Genomic DNA, 23,614 nt, shown 5'->3' with positions numbered 1-23,614 from the left:
TTTTGAGATGATCCCCGTCAGAGTTCACATTCACAGCTCATTCTCACATCCGCTCCGTAATAGAAAAGGCACAACTAGGGCACTTGTCTGATGCTTAGAGAAAGTTTCAAGGAGCTGCGTTGAACGGTTTTGCAATTATAGTCCGGAAACAAAAGGAAACAGTAATTTGGTAATTTTGAATAATTTCCATAGTAACGGAAAAAAATTCCCAAAACGGAAGGTCCGCAATAGCAAAAGGCACAACTAGGGTACTTGTCTGATATATTCAGAAAGTTTCATGGAGCTGCGTTAACGGTAACGGAAAAAATTCCCAAAATGGGACGTCTGCAATAGCAAAAGACACTTGTCTGATACATTAAGAAAGTTTCATGGAGCTTTGTTAAACGGTATTTGAGTTATAGTCCGGAAACAAAAAGAAACAGTAATTTGGAATTTTTGACTTAGTTTTCATGGTAACGAAAAAAAAAAGAAAAAAATGGAAGGTCCGCAATAGCAAAAGGCACAACTAGGGCACTTGTCTGATGCATACAGAATTTTATATTATAGCCAGGCAAAGAATCTCGGACGGACGGACGGACGGACGGACGGAGCCCAAAACAATATCCCCCACAAACGCGTTTCGCAGGGGATAAAATAGATAAATAAAAAAGCACAAAAAAAGATAAAAAAAAACCCATTCAGGCAGATCAGTAATGAGTTTTTTTTTATTAATGATATAAGACATAATAGATACAGGTAACCCAATCAAAATGCATGGCCATAAACCTGGAACATACAAACACAACATAAAGTGTAAATTATAAGTAAGCATGGTTTCATAAAATTGTTGAAAAGTGTACAAAGATCAAATGTGATGGATATATTGGGAAGAGAAGAGAATTAAAGTGATATATGGTTAAATTGTAGATACTCCTGCATATATGTTAAAAACTTGATCTCATGTGGTATACAAGAGGGATCTGGTATGGACAATGAAATGCGAACAATATTTTTAACGGCATCAGCCATTTGTAGCCAATCAATATACGTTATCAATTTCGGCACAAATTTCACGAAATGCCAGTCGTGATATGATTTTACTTTTCATAAGTTATAAAACATATAATTGCGATCTATCAATGTGTACACATGCTAAGTTACCTTATCCAAAGACGACCCATTTACCACCTGGAAAAGATAATAGGAAATGGAAATGCAAAATGGTTTCAAATTTTCTCTATCTTGGCGTTGTGGTTATAAATGATGGAAGAATTCCTCATTATTTTGCTGAACTCGTCATTGTCCCACGAATTCACGAAAATATCATCCTTGCTAAAATTAGCGGGTTTATTGTATTCAATATTTGAACAAAATACGATAGTCCTGTAACATTATTGTTATAAAGTCATGTGTATACTATTCATAAAAAAAACCCTAATAAATAATGATTATTAACTATAAATTAATTAAATAACATCTGTGTTGGAGGAATATACTCTTAATTAAAATACCTCTGAGTAGAGATATTCATGAAATATCTTTTAATCGAAATATCAATAAATAAATAGAATAATCGTGACACGCTGTCCATAAACAACTGCATACTAATGATTTACCTGCTGTAGTTTGTGAAGTCTGGGTAGTTGTTGTTGTTGGTTTTGTTGTTGTTGTTGTTGTTGGTTTTGTTGTTGTTGTTGTTGTTGTTGTTGTTGTTGGTTTTGTTGTTGCTGTTGTTGGAGAAGGAGCTTTGGTTGGATGTGTTTCTAAAAATATAGATTAACTCAGATAAAAGAAAATAATGCATTGTTTCATCAAGGAAAACTACGGTAACGTTATACATAATTATGTTTTCATTTCATTTCAACAAATTTTATTGCAAAAAATATGCAAATGGATTTGGCAACAGGCAAAGCCTATATTAGCCATCTCCAAACAAATCCGGTATAGTACAATTATCAACAAAATATTTTAACATTTAACATTACATTATGAATGAAGTATTATTATTAGTGTATCTATACATGTATTATGTTGAAATAAACGATCATATATTGTTCCATCATTTAAACAAATTTGCCACTGGGAAGCGCGATAAATAAGTTTGATACTATCAAGCAAACCAGCTTGCCGTTGTCCATGCAAATTTATGCCCGGAAGGTGGAGCAGAATTTTTGATGCTTGGCTGTGACATAAGGTTTATTTTACCTTGTCCTAACGGCATTTACTTAAGGCCAACCTCTGCTGACAGCATTGTGTTTTGAGAGACTGTGGTAATACCGGTATCTACGGTATTCCCTTGTGTTTGAGCGGTTCTTGCATTCTTACAAGCGATACCTTTGCTGCTGCATATCACATAAATAACGAACATTACATACGTCAAGTCATCATTATACTGACAACAAACAAACCAGTCGTCCCACCACTAACTTAACAGCAGAAACTACCGTTATAAAAAGCTAAAGTGGTCTTTAGTTTTGTATTTCGTTCCTTTTTCTAATTATTTCTAATTATTTCCCTTACCAGCCGTCAACATTGCTTTGTGAGGACGAAATTTGAGATATCCATTCCTTACTACACATGCTGTTACGCTCTCGGCATTTTGAAAAATGAATATCTTGTTTGGTTTTGGTGTTTTCTACACCATTCTTCGATAACACTTCCAGTTTTGACAAGACGACCAAAGTCTCAAAAACTGCGTTAAATGAAGACCTTCCTTTACAGCACTTTTAAGTGATATTAAGACACTAAAGAAAATTAAAAATTGTTTTTTTCTTATTAACATACGAAACAATGACTTTTTAGACCGACTGATTTTCGCGGCAAATCTATTTTGCGTTTTGATGTCAAATAACGATTTCGCTTCGTTTAATTTTGACATGGTTCTGCTGTATTCTACTATAATTTTGACATGGTTCTACTGTATTCTACTATAATTTTCACATGGTTCTACTGTTCTATTCTACTATAATTTTTGACATGGTTCTACTGTATTCTACTATAATTTTGACATGGTTCTACTGTATTCTATATATTTTGATAATTTTACTGTCTACTTTCTTGACATGGTTTACTGTTCTACTATATTTTTGACATGGTTCTTCTGTACTCTACTATAATTTGGACATTGTTGTACTGCATTCTGGTATATCGGTATTGCTGCTTTTATTTTTCATGGTTCTACTGTATTCTACTATAATTTTTACATGGTTCTACTGTATCCTTCTATAATTACACATAATTTACACGTGCTCCATTATCATTATACCCTCATAACCTTAACAAAATAAACATCCATTCCTTAAATACATATTAAATCACGATATTGTCGACGTCTTTGTCTGGTTTTATAATTACGACACATAATTCAATGTAAGACGATATGTACCTGCTTGAGAGGTGCTGGTTGGTTTGGGGGCGGCAGTTACGGGTGTGCGAGTTTGGTAATTGTCTGTAAAACATTATAAGAGATAATACTGTCGATGGTTATATACCTAACATTTGAGGTACAAAGTGCCTCGATGCAATATTTTTAGACTCTTTCATATGTGGATATGAAGGATAGGGATGTTCTACCCGAGGGTCACAGAATGCAGTAAACCCTGAGGCTTGCCGAGAGTTTTGCAACATTTTGTGATCCCGAGGGTAGTATTTCCCTATCCTTCATATCCACTTATGAAAGAGTATTTTTCTTTCATACCTCGACGTTTTATTGCAATTTTACAACTATAATATCACACCATTTTGAAATAAATTCGAAGACATCCACGACTGAAGTCAATTTTTCGTACAGGAAAAATTACGTGATATTTTCGACACAAATTCCATTGTTTGCATCTTTTATAGTAAACCAGTCGAATTTGTGAAAAATGTTTAAATTTTGCTTAGGAAATAGTGACTTTGTTGATGCCGTGACGTCACGAGGCTTTATTGCATGGGTAGCCATGCAATTAGCCTCAGGCGACATGAGTGTATTGCCCTGGACCAGCCAGTATTACACCCGTAGGTATGAAAGAAATTCATATCCGATATATGCTACTGAATCCGTTTAATCCGTTAAACTTTAAAATAAACCGTTTCAATAAAGGATGCTCAGGGCTGAAGTGATGTTAGAGTCAACTTAACCTACTGTTTTGAACAGTAGCAATGTTGAAATTTATGAATATAAATTCACAACATAGGATTTAATCAGAAAAAAAAATCATCAACAAGTCCTTGAAACAAAGACCCATATTATTTTGCATAATATCCTATCAGCAAATGTGGTGATAATCACATTATCTTTTCAACAGAACAGATTTATAACCCGTTTTATCTATTCCATAAATGTATTTATTATAATTTGTACGAAGCTTATAAAAATAATTGTAATTGCCCTAGCATTTTCTACAGATTAGAAAATTGTGTAAATTGCTGTACCTCCATATAACTAGCTAGACGACACAGCCTTGGCTAACACTATATGCCCCATCCCTATTTCTTGGCTTAAAATAAAACACTATTACGTACTTGTCACGTGAGTAGCGCATACCGTTCCTCTTTCATCGCTGTTGTCGCCACAATCATTATGTCCGTTGCACAAGTAATAGAATGGGACGCAGAGCTTGTTGTCGCACGTGAACTGCAGGAAGGGTATACAAAAACCTGTATTGTATAAAATGTAACATGATAAAATAGGTATCTGTGTTATATTGGGAACTTGTGCCTGTGTTATAAAATCCCAAACATAAAAATGGTGAAATATTCAAATGAGAAAAGCATAAATTTATATCCATTTATATTCATCGTCTAAAATCGCTACAGAATACCGGAGTAGCTAAAATGATTGTATAAGTAGCACTTATTACCTGAATTAGCTACAGGGCAGTTATGTTCGTCGCTGTTGTCATGACAGTCATCATGGCCGTTACAAACGGATGTGAAAGGTATGCAGCGGTGATTGTGGCAGGCGAACTGTCCTATATAGCACGTATGTGTGGCTGCAAGATATAAACGTAACACACGGCCTTTATAAGACTGACTTGGAATGGAATTATAAGTTTCTATTTAACAATAAAACATTTTTAACATAATAAAATTTTATTTCACTGGCCATGCGATAAGAGTCTGTCTTTTCTTTCAGTAACAGATATGCAGGCCGTACTTTGGTCAACTATTACCGTATTACGAGATGTAGTACGTCATTGATCATCCTTGAAACTGCAGGGGTTACATTCACTGTTGCGATATCAACCCGGACTATCTCCGTAAAACTGAAGAATGCAGATATTTCCTTTGAAGATTACAAGGAGAGCGAAGCCCAACTTCAAAGCAACACAGTTAAAGCCCTGTATATTGTTATTCGATTCTTTTGATTTACATCAATGCAATATTTGCAAGCTTGTGATTGGTCGTTATTATTTCTCCTGAATTGCCTTCAGTTTTCCTATGATAAAGTCCATGGGTAGATATAACGACAAAGAAAAAACACTCCTTAGAGTATCGAGGATGTTCATCAATGTTAAGTCGTAGAAAAGTAATGTTTGTTTAGACATATTTCAAAATTTCTAAATTAATTTACATTTATCGTGAATCGCAAGGAATCACCTGTATTGTGTCGACCAGATTCTATATGATGCGCGTGCCACCGTGCCCAATAGTGTCGCTTATCTCGCGCTAAATCAAAAACAGATATAGTCAATCGACAAGCTTATATTGTGAATCGATACATCAATAATTAAATAGAAACGCTTAGGCATCAGTTAAGCGCTGATGAATTTGTTTTAAACTTTATAGTACTTCAAGAAGAGTGTACCTGCTTAATATGCAATTTTTTTAGGCTTATTTTTCTGGTCTTCCTTAGTTAAATGGCAATTAGTTCAGAGCAGCTACATCTACTTCTATTCTGAATAATACGTACGTAACATGTCTCTTTTTATCCAACGACTCATGGAAATTGCTTACGACTATGATTTATCGTTACACTTTCCGTCATAAGTTTTTTTTTTGTTTTGTTTTTTTTTATAATTCTACTTATTGTTAAAAGTGGTGTGAGATATGTGCTAATCGAAGTATAATTATTAAAAGAAAATTCTTCCAAGGTACATAATGCAAATTGCTATTGATATTTATTAAATTCATGAAATTTGTTCAAAACGTAACAAATTTTACAATTAGGTTTAGCGACAACTTAAAACAAAAACTTACTTTGTGACAAAGCCTAAACCTATCTTAAGTAGAAAACATTTCAGTTCAACCAGAGGTACATTTTGATCAAAATTTTAAATTATATATTCTTCATAAGAATAGTTTGTTTTGGTGACCAAGAAATGTCGAAAAATTAAGCTTACATACCTGAATATACAGCATTTACGATTGTCAGCATAAGGATTACGTAACAGGTTGGAAAAATCATTTTGAATGCTGATAATCTATATTTATATTTTCCACATTTTCCCCAGGTTTAAGATCCAAACCAAAGACCTATTCAAGTCTTATCTGTATTATAAAGATTGGATACTTGATCTTATCAGTTTACGTACGTAACCTGATGTAATTGGAGTGTTGGGTTTATCTCCTCATGACCTCTAGGGGTCAAAATAAGGTCTGGGCTCAGTTTGTTCAAAAGATGATTAGGTTAATCACAGTTTGACAAGAATTTTCAAATGAAGATAAATAATTTCTGAGAATACAGCTTTTAAGAAGTTCTCCATTCTTAACTGACTTGCTGAGTTTAGAGAAGATATAATTACAAATTTGCAGTAAATGAGACATTAAAATTTCGCTACTCATATGATTAAGCTAATCATGCTTTGTACAAGCGGGCCCAGTTGTCCCTGGAATGCTTGTACTAATATATAATTTAATTTCATATGTTACACTCATTTCTATTAAATTGAATTATTGGATGAGATATCTGTGCGCCTCAGCTCCATTTGTTTTATTGGAAAAGTAAGTAAAATCACGGAAAGTTATGCCTAATTAGTACCTGATTGATTTATCTGAATTAGATTATAAGCATTATTCTCAATATCTTTTAGGGTTATGAAGTCATAGACAAAAACAGACGGACATTCGCGTCTATGGAGAATGTCCTTCCGTTTTTCCTCTATGACTTCATTCCTACAAAAGATATTGAGAATAAGGCTTAAATGGTCAGCTAGTCAGTAGCCACTATTCAACAGTAGATAATAATAAACGTGTTACACGTTCTCACGTACTCGTTTCTCAAGGTCACTAAGGAGATAGTGTAAGTTCAAGTATGTCGTCTGATCAAGCTTCACACTCAGGAAAAGAACACTTGGAAAATTGAAATATATTTACAATAATGTATCGAATAAATGATGTATAAATATTAGTGATGGTAGGTCTACTGAAGTAAACGCGTTTGGTCATATAAACGTTCAAATTGTAATGCAATGAACAGATAGAATAAATCAAAAAAATATTTTGTCTTCGGTTTTTTGTGCACTCAGCATGTAAAGTGTGCAAAAACTCGTCCTCCATTGCCCTTGGAATGCGTAGTGACTACAAGTAGTTTGTGGGTATTTTACGCTTAAGTTAATTAAGTAACACATAATTATCGATAAATTAGATCAGTAATATCTTAAATATAAAATGTGGATATTAATAATGATTTAAGGTTTGGTGTTAAATTTACAATAATATGAACCAGTAAGAACTTTAAATAAGTTACTCAGCACCAGAAGTTGTCAGCATTGTGAGACACTAACTAGGTTTTGATTTAAAGCAATATGAACTTTAAAACAATCACGTTTACGGCTGCAGTGTAGTACTATGAGAACACATGGTCACACCAAAAGGCCAAACAGAGGTCCACAACCTCGTTTTACACTCTCATCCTTATCACAGAGTCAACAATAACGTCTTATATGTTTAAGCATGCCTTAACAATGACTTTAACAAGGTGTCGTATTGTTACTAAGGTTCACATGTACAGCAGTGGCTTTGATTTCACCAAAGGTAACTTATGTGTTTCCAAAACAATCTGAAAACAAAACACCAAGTCAAAGGTTTGATACATTTAGACATACATATGACTTTTAGTTGATTTGGTATAATTTTATTTTATATTACCCATTAAGATGTTTGGTATCAGAAGTACCGAAGTACTTTATCAGCAGACACTAAAATGAATTTTCTATGACCATATATTAAACGTTCTCAAATGATGTTTGTTAACATAAGGTTTCTCGCATTCGGTACATATCTAACAGAATCCATAATAAAAGAAGTCAACTCTACCGTTATAAGTGCAACTAAGAACAATTAAGAATGGATATTCCCTGTACACATGGTGTATTGACGTTTGAATGGACTAAGTGTGCCTGTATAAAGAATTTATTTAAGCATTATTCTCAATATCTTTTGGGGTTTTGAAGCCATAGACAAAAAACGGAAGGACATTCGCGTCTATGAAAAAGAATGTCCGCTCGTTTTTTGTCTACGACTTCATAACCCCAAAAGATATTGAGAATAATGTTTATAATTTAATTCGCATCACTCAATCAGGTACTATTTAAGCATAGATTTCCGTAAATTTACTTATTTTTAAAATAAAACAAATTGAGTTGTGGCGCATTGATATCTTATCCAATAATTCAGTTTGGCAAATGATTGTACCGCCGCTTTTAAAATTCCCCGCGAAAACGTTTTGTATTTATGATGTCATAATACGTGACGTACAATTATTTAGGTATATGGAAAAATAAAATCAAAGATTTAGCCAATAGAAATGAGTGTAACATATGAAATTGAATTATTGATCAATATCTGTCAGACAGGAAACGCAGTACGACTATAAGCATACTATTCAAGTATCAACATATAAAGATAATACTACATGATGAGTCCCCTTTGGTTTCATACCTCCGATAAAATATTCCAGAAATTTCAGGATTTATTTCAGTTTATAATTATTGAAAAAATCAATATCTGTAGCAAATAGAAAATATGAAATTGACATTAGATAATAGTTTTTCCGTAAAGCTCATTAACGTTTACTTCCAATGGTGTAGACGTATATATGTATTCGAGAAGTCAAATGATATCGTTAATGGCTATTCAGTATTACAATATTTATTTTCTCGGACTCTCACAGAAGTTTGAAGACACCACCTTAGATGAATCAGCAGTTTAAAACATGTATACAACAGAAATTCAAGGATTAGTTAATGTATTTTAGCACGTTAATCCTCTTTTCTAATATGGTGAAAAGGTAATTAAAACTTTACAATAATAATATTGACATAATTTGACAGAGGATACATTCACTTAATCCGTTCCGGAATCAAATCACATTACAATGTACTAATGAGAATCTCACTGCAGTCTCATCCGCATGCTTTCGCAATGTGATCTTAATATATAATAGGTAGCCAGGTGCATGGGGGTGATGCAATTTAGTTTCAATATAAATCTCCATTAACGAACTTCCTAGTCAGGCTGAAGAGATCATTGACTTATTCAGTTTAACCGTCAGGCTGATGTAAGCGGGCTATTTCAGAGAAATTATTAGTAATTACAAATACCAAGCTACGTTTGTCTCCAATATAAAGATATGTTATAACATTTCGTATTTATACGCTATACAAGTTAGTGTATATGTAACATAAAAAGTAGAATAAAAAAACACCGTAAGATAGATATTTATAAGAAGACAATAAGTATTGTTCAAGTAAATGTAAAAAATACACGCCATAAAATGTAAACGTTTTGATAATTTCATTTCACTACTTCCATTTCCAGCTACATCCTGCTTCCGCATAAAGAAACGTTAAAAGGAAATTAGAAAAATAATTGTTAACATATTAAGTATTGATTACTTATATTCATAACACGTGGATTAGTCTAGCTCTAGTACATCGTTATATCCCTGTTTGTTTCCTCATTTCCACAATTATTGTCATACCTGTATGTGTACGTGCCACTGTAGAGGAAAGGACTATTAATATTAATTAAAATGCTCTGTTCAGATGATATCAACTCCTGTTCAATAAACAACAAAGTTAATACTTCAAACGTTATTACAATCCCTCTGAGTTGCTAAATGTAAATCCTGCTAAGACTAATGTTAAATTTACTTCATTTTTCATCACTCTAAATTCGGAAAAAACGAATATTTTCGTTTTAAAAATAGTAATATTTAAGCATTATTTTCAATATCTATGTGGTTATGACGTCATAGACAAAAACGGAATGACATTCGCGTCTAAGAAAATGAATGTCCGTCCGTTTTTTGTTCTTGACTTCGTAACCCCAAATGATATTGAGAATAAATTAAATACTTATGATTTAATTCAGATACGTCAATCAGGTACTAATTAGGCATAAATTTCCGTAATTTTACCGACTTTTACAATTATAAAACAAATTTAGTTATGATATTTTATCCAATAATTCAGTTTGGCCAATAACTGTGCCGCTTTTGAAATTCCTCGCGAAAAGTTCTGTATTTATGACACCATAATACGTGACGTACATTTCTTTCGGTTTATGGAAAAATAACCTCAAGGATCTAACCAATAAAAATGAGCGTAACGTGTGAAATTAAATTATCAAACGATATTAAAATAACGTCTTTCAAAATGACACGAAATATACAAATCAAAAGGCTTAAAAATCAAACTACCGAACACTGCTACTGACTATTACAGGCGCTTGGGTTTTCATTTTTTCATATTTGTGACGAACGTACGCCATATATTACGGAGTGACAGGTTGATTTTTCATTGACGTAAGAGACCGGTAATTACCTATAATTTTCACTTTGACGTGTCAATTACTTGGCACGTTGGCCATGTTTTAGTTTGATGGTAATTTATGACAATGATAATACTTTTGGCTTTCTCAACAGCAGTGTTTCATAACGAAAAATCTACGATATCTATTGCGTGTCATATATGGCGTTACTCTATAAGTAACTATTTTCAATGGTTAAGGATGTATTCTTCTGGGGTTTCTGTACCGTTGAAGTCTCGTTTCCACAAAAGATCAAAGAAGTTATGAGATTTTCGAATACAATTTATCAATATCTAAAGCAAGTTGCCAGTTGCAAATTTTGTCAAAAAAATACATTTTTATTCTTAATAGATTTTTTATACGGAAATTTTAAGAAACCTTTTTGCTGTAAATCTTTACTAGGTTCGTTGTAATTAAATAATTGAACATTACTGTGTGAAAGGATATACTTTTGCCATTTTATTTTTTTACATTTAATGGTAATTTAAGCACATGTATTTTTTACTCTGAATTATTGACAAATAACAAATATTTAAATGGGGCAAGCCCACGGACCGCCATTTTTCTTTCTGATTTAAAAAGAACAACCCTATCCCTATTGACAAAGGTTTAATACCAGAACTTTTTCTTTAAAGGGTTAAGTTTGTCAAAATGGCTAAAAATGGTGCATTTTGTAGCTCAAAACTAAGGGGTAGGGGTAGCAGATGCTGTTATTCTGAGAAAAAAATAAGCCTAACTTATCATAACTGATATATTTATATAGAAGACTACTGGAAAATAAATTCTGCAAATATACATACATATCAAACAGCTCATTAGGAAATTATGGCTTTAATCTCTCGTGTATATGGTCAAAACGGCAAATTTTCCATAAAATCAAATATTTTGTCAACTAGATATCTTTGAGTGACAATATCTCAAAAAACGAGCACACATACATATGTTTGTTCTTCCATTTTCTTTGATGGTATGAATTCCTTTTTCCAAAAATCTTTAAAAAAAGTTTAATACAAGAAATTTTGACTTCTAAGAGGAATACATCGTTAAATGTGGTCTACATGATGACATTATCTTTGCGCTTATCTATGCAGAATCCTTTCGTTGGATTTCATTGACTTCAATATGTGGGTTAATGATCAAAAAAATGTTTATTACAAGTGCGTTTCTTGTTTAAACACATTTAAAATGTATTTTATTACCATTTCGGTTGATTGAACATATTGCTATGGCTTTTACTTTTGTTTTAATATCTATTGTTAACATAAAGCCTTTCTTTTAACGTTTATGTTTACGATTGTATTGTACGTTGAGTAAAACATTAAGCAGATATTGAAATAAATTATTGAAACATACAGGTCGATTAGTACGTTTTGTTTTTCAGTAGTAACATTTTCATAAACATGTGAACTTTTGAATACATGAATGATACAGAAGCGAAAATTGGATGGCAATTTAATTGTTGTGATTGTTACCATGGTTATGATAAGTCATGTGTCCTTAATGAGTTCCATAAGTAGCGGATAATGAGATGCATTAGAGTAGAGTCAGTGATTTATATATGAACATCTGGCATACGATTTTGCAATTCCAACTCCTACATCATGGTGCTCGGCATGGCAAAGGTAAGTTATATCAACGTGGGTTATTTATTTAACATTTATTTATTAATTTGTTATTTTTATAATTTATTTATATTTTTTTTTATATTTTTTTTAAAATCTTTTTAATCAATTAACTTTTAATTTTTTGTTTTTCTTGAAATATGCTGAGCACCAATAATTTCTGCAGTAATGAAACAACGTCAAAACAAAACAAGATGAAAAAGTCGGCGAAAATTGTATTGTACAGTAAGATGTATTTTATATACGATTATACAGGTACTTCGGGAAATGATTGTCTTTTTGTTTCATTTGGTACGCTGTAACGATTTAAACGAAAGAATGTCTTTCAATATTCAAAATTTGAATTTGATTTATATACAAACTTCTGCTCTCTGTAGCGACCGTAAATAAATTACAGCATTGCCGAATCTTCGTATGGACAAATCAGCGTGATGCTCAAATCTTGAACGAAACAAATGCATTTTGCATATACATTAATGATCTATTTTTTCTTTCAAATACTTTCTTTATCATTAATAATGACAAATAATTTTTTATCTTTTGTCTAAAGAGAAATTGAAATTACGAATAAAGATAAAAGATGATGTCTTCTCTTTTACGAAAGCTGGTTGGATGTGAAGTATCGTAAGTAAAGGAAATGAAATTAGATTAAGTGATTACTTTTGATTGAGACACGAGTTGTTAAATAAAAGCACCTTAAGATATAATATCATTGATGTATCAATTCTGTTTTTAACCACAGACATCGGCAACAGTGAATAATGTCTCCTCCCTTTTGTCATTTGGGAGCTCCGAAGTACATCTCCCCAACAAAAACACAAGTAAGTGTGAAAATTGACGCATTAAGTTATGATATAAATAGATGATCTTACAATGGTGACTATGAGGTAAAAATTTATGTGGCTAAAATATCAGCCAAGTAACTAACGCTTATCGCAGTTTGAAATCATAGCAAAATGATTTTTTGTAATACTAACTTATATTTTTATAAGATTCTTCAGAAATTCGTTACCTACTTTTCAGAAATTTCAATTAATTTTGTAATCCGACTAAAATAATACATAAACTTTTTATTGTAGATATCTGTCGCCAAGGAATTTTGACTGACACTGGCAAACGGTTGCAGCTCACCAGGATGTTGTGCCTTACTATCTCGCCAATCGTATTACTGTGGGGTTTCACAGTATTTACCCTGACGGAATCCATCACGAATAAGTCCACTGCTGAACAGGTAAGGCATCTTCCATCCTCACTTCACTTCAGCTTTCGTTTACTAACCAATTTACTGCTAGACTGATTGAAATTAAGGACTTAAATATTTTCTAGTTGGAGAAAAAGACAATTTACTCGGAACAAAACACCAACATCCGGTAAACCATTAGCCGGTATTACCATTTGTTGATTTTGAGCCTTTTTAACAGAGAGTTGAACGTATTCCATATCGATATATATTGGTTTTCATTCAAGAAATATTACCAAGGTTTCAAATATGTTCTGCTATTGACATATCGCATTGCTGTGAAGGAGGAAGTATTACATACTTAACCAGTGTTTCTTTTGTAGAACATGCGTCAACTGTTGTTCACCATGGAGGTTGGTCAACTAATCCATCACCTACAAAGGGAACGTGACATGAGCGTTCTCTACCTTAGTGCATTGGGCCCAGAAACTAGGACATTCTTATTAGACGAGTACATCGAGACGGACAACGCCCTGACAGCTTTGACGATATGGCCGAACGAAACTTCCGCATCTGGATGGGACAACCCAGTCTTCGCCACTCGCGAAACCTTACTGGCTCATCTTTCACGACATAGGCAGTTCGTGAACAAGAACCAATATGATATTTACTTCGAAATTGATTTTTACAATGCCATCATTGATACCATGCTGTACTGGTTCACCAAGACAATCAGTAGCGGCACATTCGCAAGTGTCTGGAGGGATCTCATAGCGTATACCAAGATCACCATTGGAAAGCAAGACGCTGGAGTAGAAAGAGCCCTGGGGACCTATTTTTTTGTAAAAGGTGGTTTTAACAGTCAGGATGCGTTTGAATTGTACAACCGACGGGTACATAAATTCAGGGCATTTTACTACACGGCTCATATGTATTCTGATAAGGTAGATAATTTGTATAAAGAAGGATATTTCAGCTCCTCATACAATGTCACAGAAACAGTAAACTACTATCGAAGCCAGATACAGAATTCAGATGAAAACGTTGTCAATCCTAATGTTCTCAAAGCGCAGAAATGGTTTGATAACATGACTATTTACATGGATGCACTACTTGGTATTCAAGTAAAGCTTGGTGAAAGCATAGTCGCTCAGATCACCACTAATATTGGAATAATCACGGAAAACATGGCTGTCAGTATCACATGTTTAATCGTTGTTTTCTTTATATGTCCGTTTGTCGTGGTATCTACAGAAGCTCTGACAAGTAGTATTCAGAACTATGCCATCATTCTTGTTCATAAAACAAAGGAACTCAGCAAAGAAAAGAGAAGGACAGACTCGCTCCTTTATCAGATGGTACCGAAACCGGTCGCCGATAAACTGAAGAAAAATCTACATATTGATGCCGAGTATTTTAAATCTGCCACAGTGTTTTTTATCGATATCTTTGATTTCAACCGACTAGTAATGGCTAGCTCACCGATAGAAATCGTTGATCTGTTGAGCGCCGTGTACAGAAATATTGATGAGCGTCTCGACAGCTTTGATGTGTATAAGGTGGAGACAATAAATGATTGCTACATGGTTTCTTCGGGTAAGTTTAACGGAGAAAACAATTTCGAAAATCTTTCTAATTTATCATTTCAACTTATTGTCGCGTTTCTTTAAATGTCTCGCATTTCGCCTTGATTTCACCTAACATGTGTTCGCAAACTTTAATCGCTAGACAAAGGTAGTTAAACTTGAGAACGTGAAAAAAAAATGTAGTGAAAATAAGTTCGTTAACAGTAACTTCACGTCATGATTCAGGTGGATTATGATTTAATTGTTTTGATCTATAGGAATACCAAAGCGGAACAGAGACCGACATCCTGTTGAGATAGCTAATCTAGCTCTTGCACTCCGAGCAATGATCCTGACCAAGCCTTTTGTATTATCTGGGGACCGGGTTATCAAGCTGAGATTCGGAATAAATACGGGTAAAACACTGTTTAGTTGTTAAACATCTTCTATCTAATGCTTTAAGTTTCATTTTGATTTGGAAAATGTGTTATCTGTAATTCGCTCCAACGTATAAAATAGCACAGACATTTATCTAAACTAAATGCAGATATGACTTTTCGTTATTGCCACCTGGGACTCATTTGACCAAGATTTGTATTTCGGATGTTGATTAAGCAGCACATATTCTCCTATGGATTCTTTGTTTAGAATTCTTTGTATATATTTTGTTTATTTTCACCCAGTGTTTTATTAATATTGAAGTATTAATAAGATTACTTTTATCAATACACTGAAAACTGTAGCCATTGTTTACATCAACAGGCCCCTGTATGGCTGGTGTAGTTGGTCTTCTGATGCCAAGGTATTGTCTGTTTGGTGACACGATCAACACCGCATCTAGAATGAAGTCTTGTGGAAAACGTATGTATACGGAATGACACTACAACGCAATATTGATGTACATAAGTTGAACATATTGCAGTTGTCATTAAAGATAAACTGGTTTATATTTTTTACAGTTGTAAAAATCACAAAATTCAAATATTCTAAACAAACCACATTAATAATAAGAGCTTTCAAGTTAATCCCTATAATTTAATCTAATCCCATTCAAAATCTCAAGGATATTTTATCTATGAAATCATTACGCCTAGGCCTTGCTGTCACAAACGTTGACGTCATGAGATCATATACATGGACAAAGTGATTACTCGAACAAAGAAAACCAGTCTAAATGCGTGCATTGGCCTTCCACAAGTCCTTACATACCAAACAAAGTTCAGGCTCTGCTTACCTTGTCCAGTTTTGAAATGAAATAATGGAAAAGCCCCATTGAATTTAGCACATTTCTAAAAATTTATCTTTGAAAGCGGGACTGCGTGGACATGTCACCAGGACAAAGCAAGCCGGGAGGATTGTTTAGGATTCCTATAACATAGTTTTACTTCTTCGCATGCAGAGCGATTATGATAGGGAATTATGTTTTTCTATTTCATTAGAAATTATACTATTGTATTAATACCATTTTACCGACTTTGCCCGACTGTTCACTTTAAGCCAATGACAATTATCATTGAAATATTGCCGGGAATCTTTCCATCAAAGTTTAGATAATTGTATACATGTACATACCTTATCAAAGTATTTCTTCTGTCAAGCTTTCACATTATGTAGGTAATAAAATAATATTTCACTGTATTTTTTATTCCGGCAGCAAATATGATTCAAATAAGCCAGTCCACCTATACACGACTGGCGAAATACGGCTACTTCGTAATGAAGAAAAGAGGCAATATTTTTGTAAAGGTTAGTATCATGTAATAGTTATATGTGTGATCAAATGTAGGAAACTTAAAAGCCGTATACATTTCGAAAAAAAAGAGTATAAATATAAAGCCATAAAATAAAAATTAACCTAAGGTCTATAGACAAACAAACGCAAGATTGTCTTTATAGCATCGCGTAGGTTCATTTTGATGTGTTCACGCTTTGGGTAGTGATCGTCCACCAGTTCGAGCGGTAATAACGAAGAAGGCTGGGGATGTGAGATGACCAGCGTAATATGCACTGTACCTTAAAGTTATGGAATGGACTCGATTTGATTCATATTCACTTCTTAAAAAACACTTCGGTTTAGATATGCAGCTAAAAATAGTTTTACATCCTTAGATATTCCGCGAGAAGATAGCACGATAGATGCTTTATGACAGATTTATAATTTTGCCAATTTTTTATTTTATATTTTTTTTTTATATATATATTCCTGTTTTTATTACTAGAAGCATGGAGGTAGTTTAGCACAAGTGATCGAAATGGTATACGGGTCTACGTAGCCATATAAAAAGTTTATAGCTTATCTCGACAGTTGTAAATACAAAAAGTATGTCTGAACCGAAATCAAAGCTCTAACGGCATATTCATTATAGGGTTAAAATTACGCAAGCTACTTGCGAAAGCATTCCTAACGATATTTTATATGTTTAGATGTTGTCACTACGAACCGTTGTGAAGCCACTATGTCATAATGATGCGATTTCGTGGTATATTTTTTCAAATTATAATCTTTTTGATTAAAGAATAGTGAATTTTACATTAACTTCAATTAACATTATACAGTCAATCATAGATCCTATACTATAATGATTTTTATGGTATTTAGACATATTGGCTAAATATTGATTATGTCTGAATGCTGAAGCATCTGTCTATATCTCACGTGGTTAACATTGTCAATTGTTACCACGAGTATACAATTATCACTCCATAAGGCATCAAAGACAATTCTCACCCCATTAGTCTGATAATTCTCAATTATGAAAAAAATAACTTAAACGAGATGCCAAGCATCCTCTGAATATGAATATGAGAAAATACGATGATTATATTCAATCAATATCTTTCACCTCCACCATTTCACCATACGTATTCAAAACCAAAATGCTTCCGAAAGATCCGGTCATATTAAATTAAAGGTTATCACCGGCTATACCACAATTAATTAATGTTCATATGAATATAAGATGGGTGCAATGGCCAAGCGATGAGTGCCTCACCATCAACAGGTCAAACGGTGATACGAACGCTGCTTGATAAGTAAGGAGTTTACGTAATGTGAACCCTTACTGTAAAACCGATTTTCATATGTTCATGTCTAACATTATTTTCCCGTCGATTCAATTTTGCGAGTCAGATTGCATTTTTCGGCTATTTATTTGGTGGATTAGAAACACCATGTTAATGGTTTTCAGTGACGTACAAGGTCATGTTCAGTGACGTAAACGTTAATGTTTTCATGAGTACAAGTTTTAGTGACGTAACAAGTTCATCGGTTTTAGTGACGTAAACGTAATGGTTTTCAGTGACGTACAAGGTCATTGTTTCAGTGACGTAAACGTTAATGGTTTTCAGTGACGTACAAGGTCATTGTTTCAGTGACGTAAACGTTAATGGTTTTCAGTGACGTACAAGGTCATTGTTTCAGTGACGTAAACGTTAATGGTTTTCAGTGACGTACAAGGTCATTGTTTCAGTGACGTAAACGTTAATGGTTTCAGTGACGTACAAGTCATGTTTCAGTGACGTAAACGTTAATGGTTTTCAGTGACGTACAAGGTCATGGTTTTAGTGACGACAAGTTTGTTTCAGTGACGTACAAGTTAATGGTTTTCAGTGACGTGCAAAGTCATGGTTTTCAGTGACGTACAAGTTAATGGTTTTCAGTGACGTACAAGGTCATTGTTTTATGTAACGTGCAAAGTCATGGTTTTCAGTGACGGGCATGGTTTTATGTGACGTGCAAAGTCATGTTTTTAGTGACGTACAAGTTAATGGTTTTCAGTGACGTACAAGGTCATTGTTTTCAGTGACGTACAAGTTAATGGTTTTCAGTGACGTACAAAATCATGGTTTTATGTAACGTGCAAAGTCATGGTTTTCAGTGACGTACAAAGTCATGGTTTTCAGTACGTACAAAGTCATGGTTTTCAGTGACGTGCAAAGTCATGTTTTCAGTGACGTACAAGTTAATGGTTTTCAGTGACGTACAAAGTCATTGTTTTCAGTGACGTACAAGTCATGGTTTTCAGTGACGTACAAATCATGGTTTTCAGTGACGTACAATGTTTTCAGTGCAATGGTTTTCAGTGACGTACAAAGTCATGGTTTTCAGTGACGTACAAAGTCATGGTTTTCAGTGACGTACAAAAGTCATGGTTTTCAGTGACGTACAAAGTCATGGTTTTGTTTTCAGTGACGTACAAAGTCAAGTTTGTTTTGTGACGTCAGTCATGTCATAGTATGGTTTTCAGTGACGTACAAGTATGTTTGACGTACAAAGTCATGGTTTTCAGTGACGTACAAAGTCATGGTTTCAGTGACGTACAAGGTTATATGTGCGTGCAAAGTCATGTTTTCAACGTACAAAGTCATGGTTTTCAGTGACGTACAAAGTCATTGTTTCAGTGACGTAAACGTTAATGGTTTTCAGTGACGTACAAGGTCATTGTTTCAGTGACGTAAACGTTAATGGTTTTCAGTGACGTACAAGGTCATTGTTTCAGTGACGAAACTTATGGTTTTCAGTGACGTACAAGTCTGTTTCAGTGACGTACAAGTCATTGTCATTGTTTCAGTGACGTAAAGTTATGGTTTTCAGTGACGTACAAGTCTATGACGTACGTTAATGGTTTCAGTGACGTACAAGTCATGGTTTTATGTGACGTGCAAAGTCATGATTTTCAGTGACGTACAAGTTAATGGTTTTCAGTGACGTACAAGGTCATTGTTTTCAGTGACGTACAAGTTAATGGTTTTCAGTGACGTACAAAATCATGGTTTTATGTAACGTGCAAAGTCATGGTTTTCAGTGACGTGCAAAGTCATGATTTTCAGTGACGTACAAGTTAATGGTTTTCAGTGACGTACAAGGTCATTGTTTTCAGTGACGTACAAGTTAATGGTTTTCAGTGACGTACAAAATCATGGTTTTATGTACGTGCAAAGTTATGGTTTTCAGTGACGTACAAAGTCATGGTTTTCAGTGACGTACAAAGTCATGGTTTTCAGTGACGTACAAAGTCATGATTTTCAGTGACGTACAAGTTAATGGTTTTCAGTGACGTACAAAGTCATGTTTTCAGTGACGTGACGTACAAGTCATGGTTTTCAGTGGGTACAAAGTCATGGTTTTCAGTGACGTACAAGTTAATGGTTTTCAGTGACGTACAAAGTCATGGTTTTCAGTGACGTGCAAAGTCATGGTTTTCAGTGACGTACAAGTTAATGGTTTTCAGTGACGTACAAAATCATGGTTTTATGTAACGTGCAAAGTCATGGTTTTCAGTGACGTACAAAGTCATGGTTTTCAGTGACGTGCAAAGTCATGGTTTTCAGTGACGTACAAGTTAATGGTTTTCAGTGACGTACAAGGTCATGGTTTTATGTGACGTGCAAAGTCATGGTTTTCAGTGACGTACAAAGTCATGGTTTTCAGTGACGTACAAGGTTATTGTTTTCAGTGACGTACAAAGTCATGGTTTTCAGTGACGTACAAAGTCATGGTTTTCAGTGACGTACAAGGTCATTGTTTTATGTGACGTGCAAAGTCATGGTTTTCAGTGACGTACAAAGTCATGGTTTTCAGTGACGTACAAGGTCATTGTTTTCAGTGTGACGTACAAAATCATGGTTTTATGTAACGTGCAAAGTCATGGTTTTCAGTGACGTACAAAGTCATGGTTTTCAGTGACGTACAAAGTCATGGTTTTCAGTGACGTGCAAAGTCATGGTTTTCAGTGACGTACAAGTTAATGGTTTTCAGTGACGTACAAGGTCATGGTTTTCAGTGACGTACAAAGTCATGGTTTTCAGTGACGTACAAGGTTATTGTTTTCAGTGACGTACAAGGTAATGGTTTTATGCGACGTGCAAGGTTATGGTTTTCAGTGACGTAAAAGTTAATGGTTTTCAGTGACGCACAAAGACATGGTTTTCATTGACGTAGTCAAGATTTTCAGTGACTTACAAGGATATGGTTTTCAATGACATACAAGTTAATGGTTTTAGTGACGTACAAGGTTTCGGTTTGAAAGCCAGGATTCCTAGCAAGAAAATCTTTCACCAGAAATTTTCTAGCCATGACTAATAATTGCAATTATAAGAAAATATTGTGATCAAAATTAGCACACACACTGTTCCAAAAAAATAATCATTTTCATTAATTGGCTGATATTGCATCTGGCAAAACATCAAAATACCTCAGTACTGCCTATCATCAGATGTATTAAAACAGTCTGAACATTTTTGTTTTATTGGGTTTTTTTCAGGGAAAAGGAGAAATGCAGACTTACTGGCTACTGGGAAAACAAAGTGATAGTTGTCAAGCTTTCAACATAGATAACATATCAATACCAGAAGAAGATGACGAGGTTGAACATGAAAGTGCGATTCCTGGAGAACTCACTAACTACCAACACACACCACTGGGGTCCGCTCTCGCGGTGCCATTACCTGGGCGCATCTATTCACGAAAAAACGCGCAGCCAAAAGGTATCAAAATGTCCCCGGATATAAAAAGTACACAGGAGCACTCTCTTCGAGAACCTGTAAAATACCAGTCTTATCCCTCGGAGGAAGTCAAGAAAATGCCCTCCAATGAAGAAACTAATATTTCCACTAACAAAGATGAAAATAATCAAGATAATGAAAAGTTTGCATCTGCATCAGCTGGTCATTTAGATGACGTAAATACTGACAGAGGAACAAAAGAGTCTGTCGCGCAGATTATCCCCGCATCAGATGTCTCTGCCACTGAGGAAATGATAGGAAGACGTGCCAGGGTTTCAGTGGTACATAAAACATCGACATCAGATGCGCCATCCACTGAGGAAATGATTGAAAGCCGAACTACGGTTCCAGTTGAGACAAAGAAGAAGAGACGATCGGGTGTATCTGTCACACAATACCCGATAAGTGCAGGAGTACATACCTCAGAAAGAGATGATGAAGGTTCATCAACAAATGACGTAACGGAGAAGGGAGGCGATACGGATACACAGGTGGAAACATCTGGAAATACAGAGAATTCTAATCAATAGGGAGACTATTCAATCACAATACATACTTTGGTATGACTGGAAAACATTCTCTTTAATACCTTGAAATATTAAAAGCAGAGGAATCGTTGTCGTGTAAGGACATAATGGATGGATATAAATGTAAAACAGATGGAGGACAGATAGTCCGTAAGATTCTGACGTTATATCGTCTTTTCTTTATATAAGGCATTGAGTTGACGATGTAGTGAATATGGCTACTAGGAGGAGAGAAAGAATAATACGTGATTTCTTTTTATGAAATGTCTAATATTGATTGAGGTTGCAACGACACTACCAAGCGTCTGGTTGATTGATACGACATTAGAAGGAGGGTCGCGCTCTTTAATACAAATGACGTAAACTTATCAACAGATGAAGTAAATTTCAACTACGTTTCCATTACGGAAAATATAGAACATGTTTAAAAGACGTATACTTATTTGAACATGTGTTGAAATAGACAATTTTAAAGTTAATACTTGTACGCAGTAAATATCGGTATCCATTCAGTTTTATTGAATCGTTGTATGTTAATATTGTGTATTTGGAATGCAGTTATGGCGTGTTGTCGTAAAAGATATTTCCGAGTTTAGATTGTATCATGTATTATGCATTTGGTTTTTTTTTTTTTTTTTTTTTTTTTTGTCTGTACATCTAGGAAGATTCCTCTCTCTGGATTATTGTCAATTCATATTTTATTCATTTCATGACCGCCTAAGGAAACAGACGCGTCAAAAGTACATATATATTACCAACCACCATCTGATAGTAACGGTCACTATTTGGTAGTAGACGTTTTTTATGTCGCCTAAAACTAAAAAGGATCAGACTCTATTGAAATTTTCCGACCAATTTATGTTAAATATCTGGTAATTTGCATTGTAAGATAAAAGATGTTTATATTCCCTTTGGTCATTGACATTTTCGTATAATGTTTAGATCGAGTTGATATGTGTCATACTTGTCTAGTATATCCGCAACTGTTTGATGCATACGAGCATTATAGAATATCGAGGTAAACGGGAGCTGAATTTTATCAATGCTGATTGTCAAGTTAACTTTGAAAACAAACGGAAATATCGCATTCAGAAGAATACTGAAATTAAAGACCATATTATATAATGATTAAACGATGTAAGTGATGAGAAAGACACTTAATATAGTTATTGTTCGTTATTTTTATTTGTTTATAGTCTGACATATATGTACATTAGTATAACAAACATTAACATATAAATTGTGAATGTATTATGTAAAAACCGGAGTGAACGATGAAAGTGTGACCTTTAAAAAGCATGTATTTAGTTATATTTTTGGTAGATATATTATAAGATGAATTTCGTGAGAATAATATTGTGGTCGAAAAGTGGGAGAATAATATTGTGGTCAATGATTTAATTAAGCATTGAACGTCTTTCAGTTGACATTCATAGCCAATATGAATGCCAACTGTTGGATTTGCCTCCGTCCAGTTGGCATTCATTTTGGCTATGAATG

General features: G+C 34.1%; 2 protein-coding genes across 3 annotated transcripts; one reads left to right on the top strand and one right to left on the bottom strand.

Annotated features, from left to right (window-relative positions):
* Positions 1-676: 676 nt before the first annotated feature.
* On the bottom strand, positions 677-6,480 carry LOC138309870 (very low-density lipoprotein receptor-like). Of its 2 annotated transcripts, XM_069251118.1 has the most exons (8): positions 6,310-6,480; positions 5,563-5,631; positions 4,824-4,955; positions 4,486-4,620; positions 3,365-3,427; positions 1,596-1,724; positions 1,141-1,167; positions 677-765 (listed from the first exon to the last, which is right to left on the bottom strand). In XM_069251118.1, exons 1-7 carry the CDS (start codon positions 6,368-6,370, stop codon positions 1,142-1,144), a joined length of 615 nt encoding a protein of 204 aa, XP_069107219.1. In that variant the 5' UTR covers positions 6,371-6,480; the 3' UTR covers positions 677-765; position 1,141. The 2 variants fall into 2 exon arrangements, with proteins under 2 accessions (XP_069107219.1, XP_069107223.1); XM_069251122.1 differs by lacking the exon at positions 5,563-5,631 and having other exon boundaries at positions 6,310-6,479.
* Positions 6,481-12,317: 5,837 nt separating this feature from the next.
* LOC138316134 (uncharacterized) lies at positions 12,318-23,448 on the top strand. Its single transcript, XM_069257698.1, has 8 exons — positions 12,318-12,338; positions 13,081-13,159; positions 13,418-13,569; positions 13,902-15,114; positions 15,362-15,499; positions 15,846-15,944; positions 16,738-16,829; positions 21,347-23,448. The coding sequence occupies exons 1-8, from the start codon at positions 12,318-12,320 to the stop codon at positions 22,115-22,117; spliced, it is 2,565 nt and encodes an 854-aa protein (XP_069113799.1). The 3' UTR covers positions 22,118-23,448.
* Positions 23,449-23,614: the final 166 nt, after the last annotated feature.

This window comes from Argopecten irradians, chromosome 1, assembly GCF_041381155.1.
Source record: "Argopecten irradians isolate NY chromosome 1, Ai_NY, whole genome shotgun sequence".
NCBI classification, from domain to species: domain Eukaryota; kingdom Metazoa; phylum Mollusca; class Bivalvia; order Pectinida; family Pectinidae; genus Argopecten; species Argopecten irradians.
Note: the sequence above shows the minus strand (reverse complement) of the source record. Positions and strands in the feature narration are given on the sequence as shown.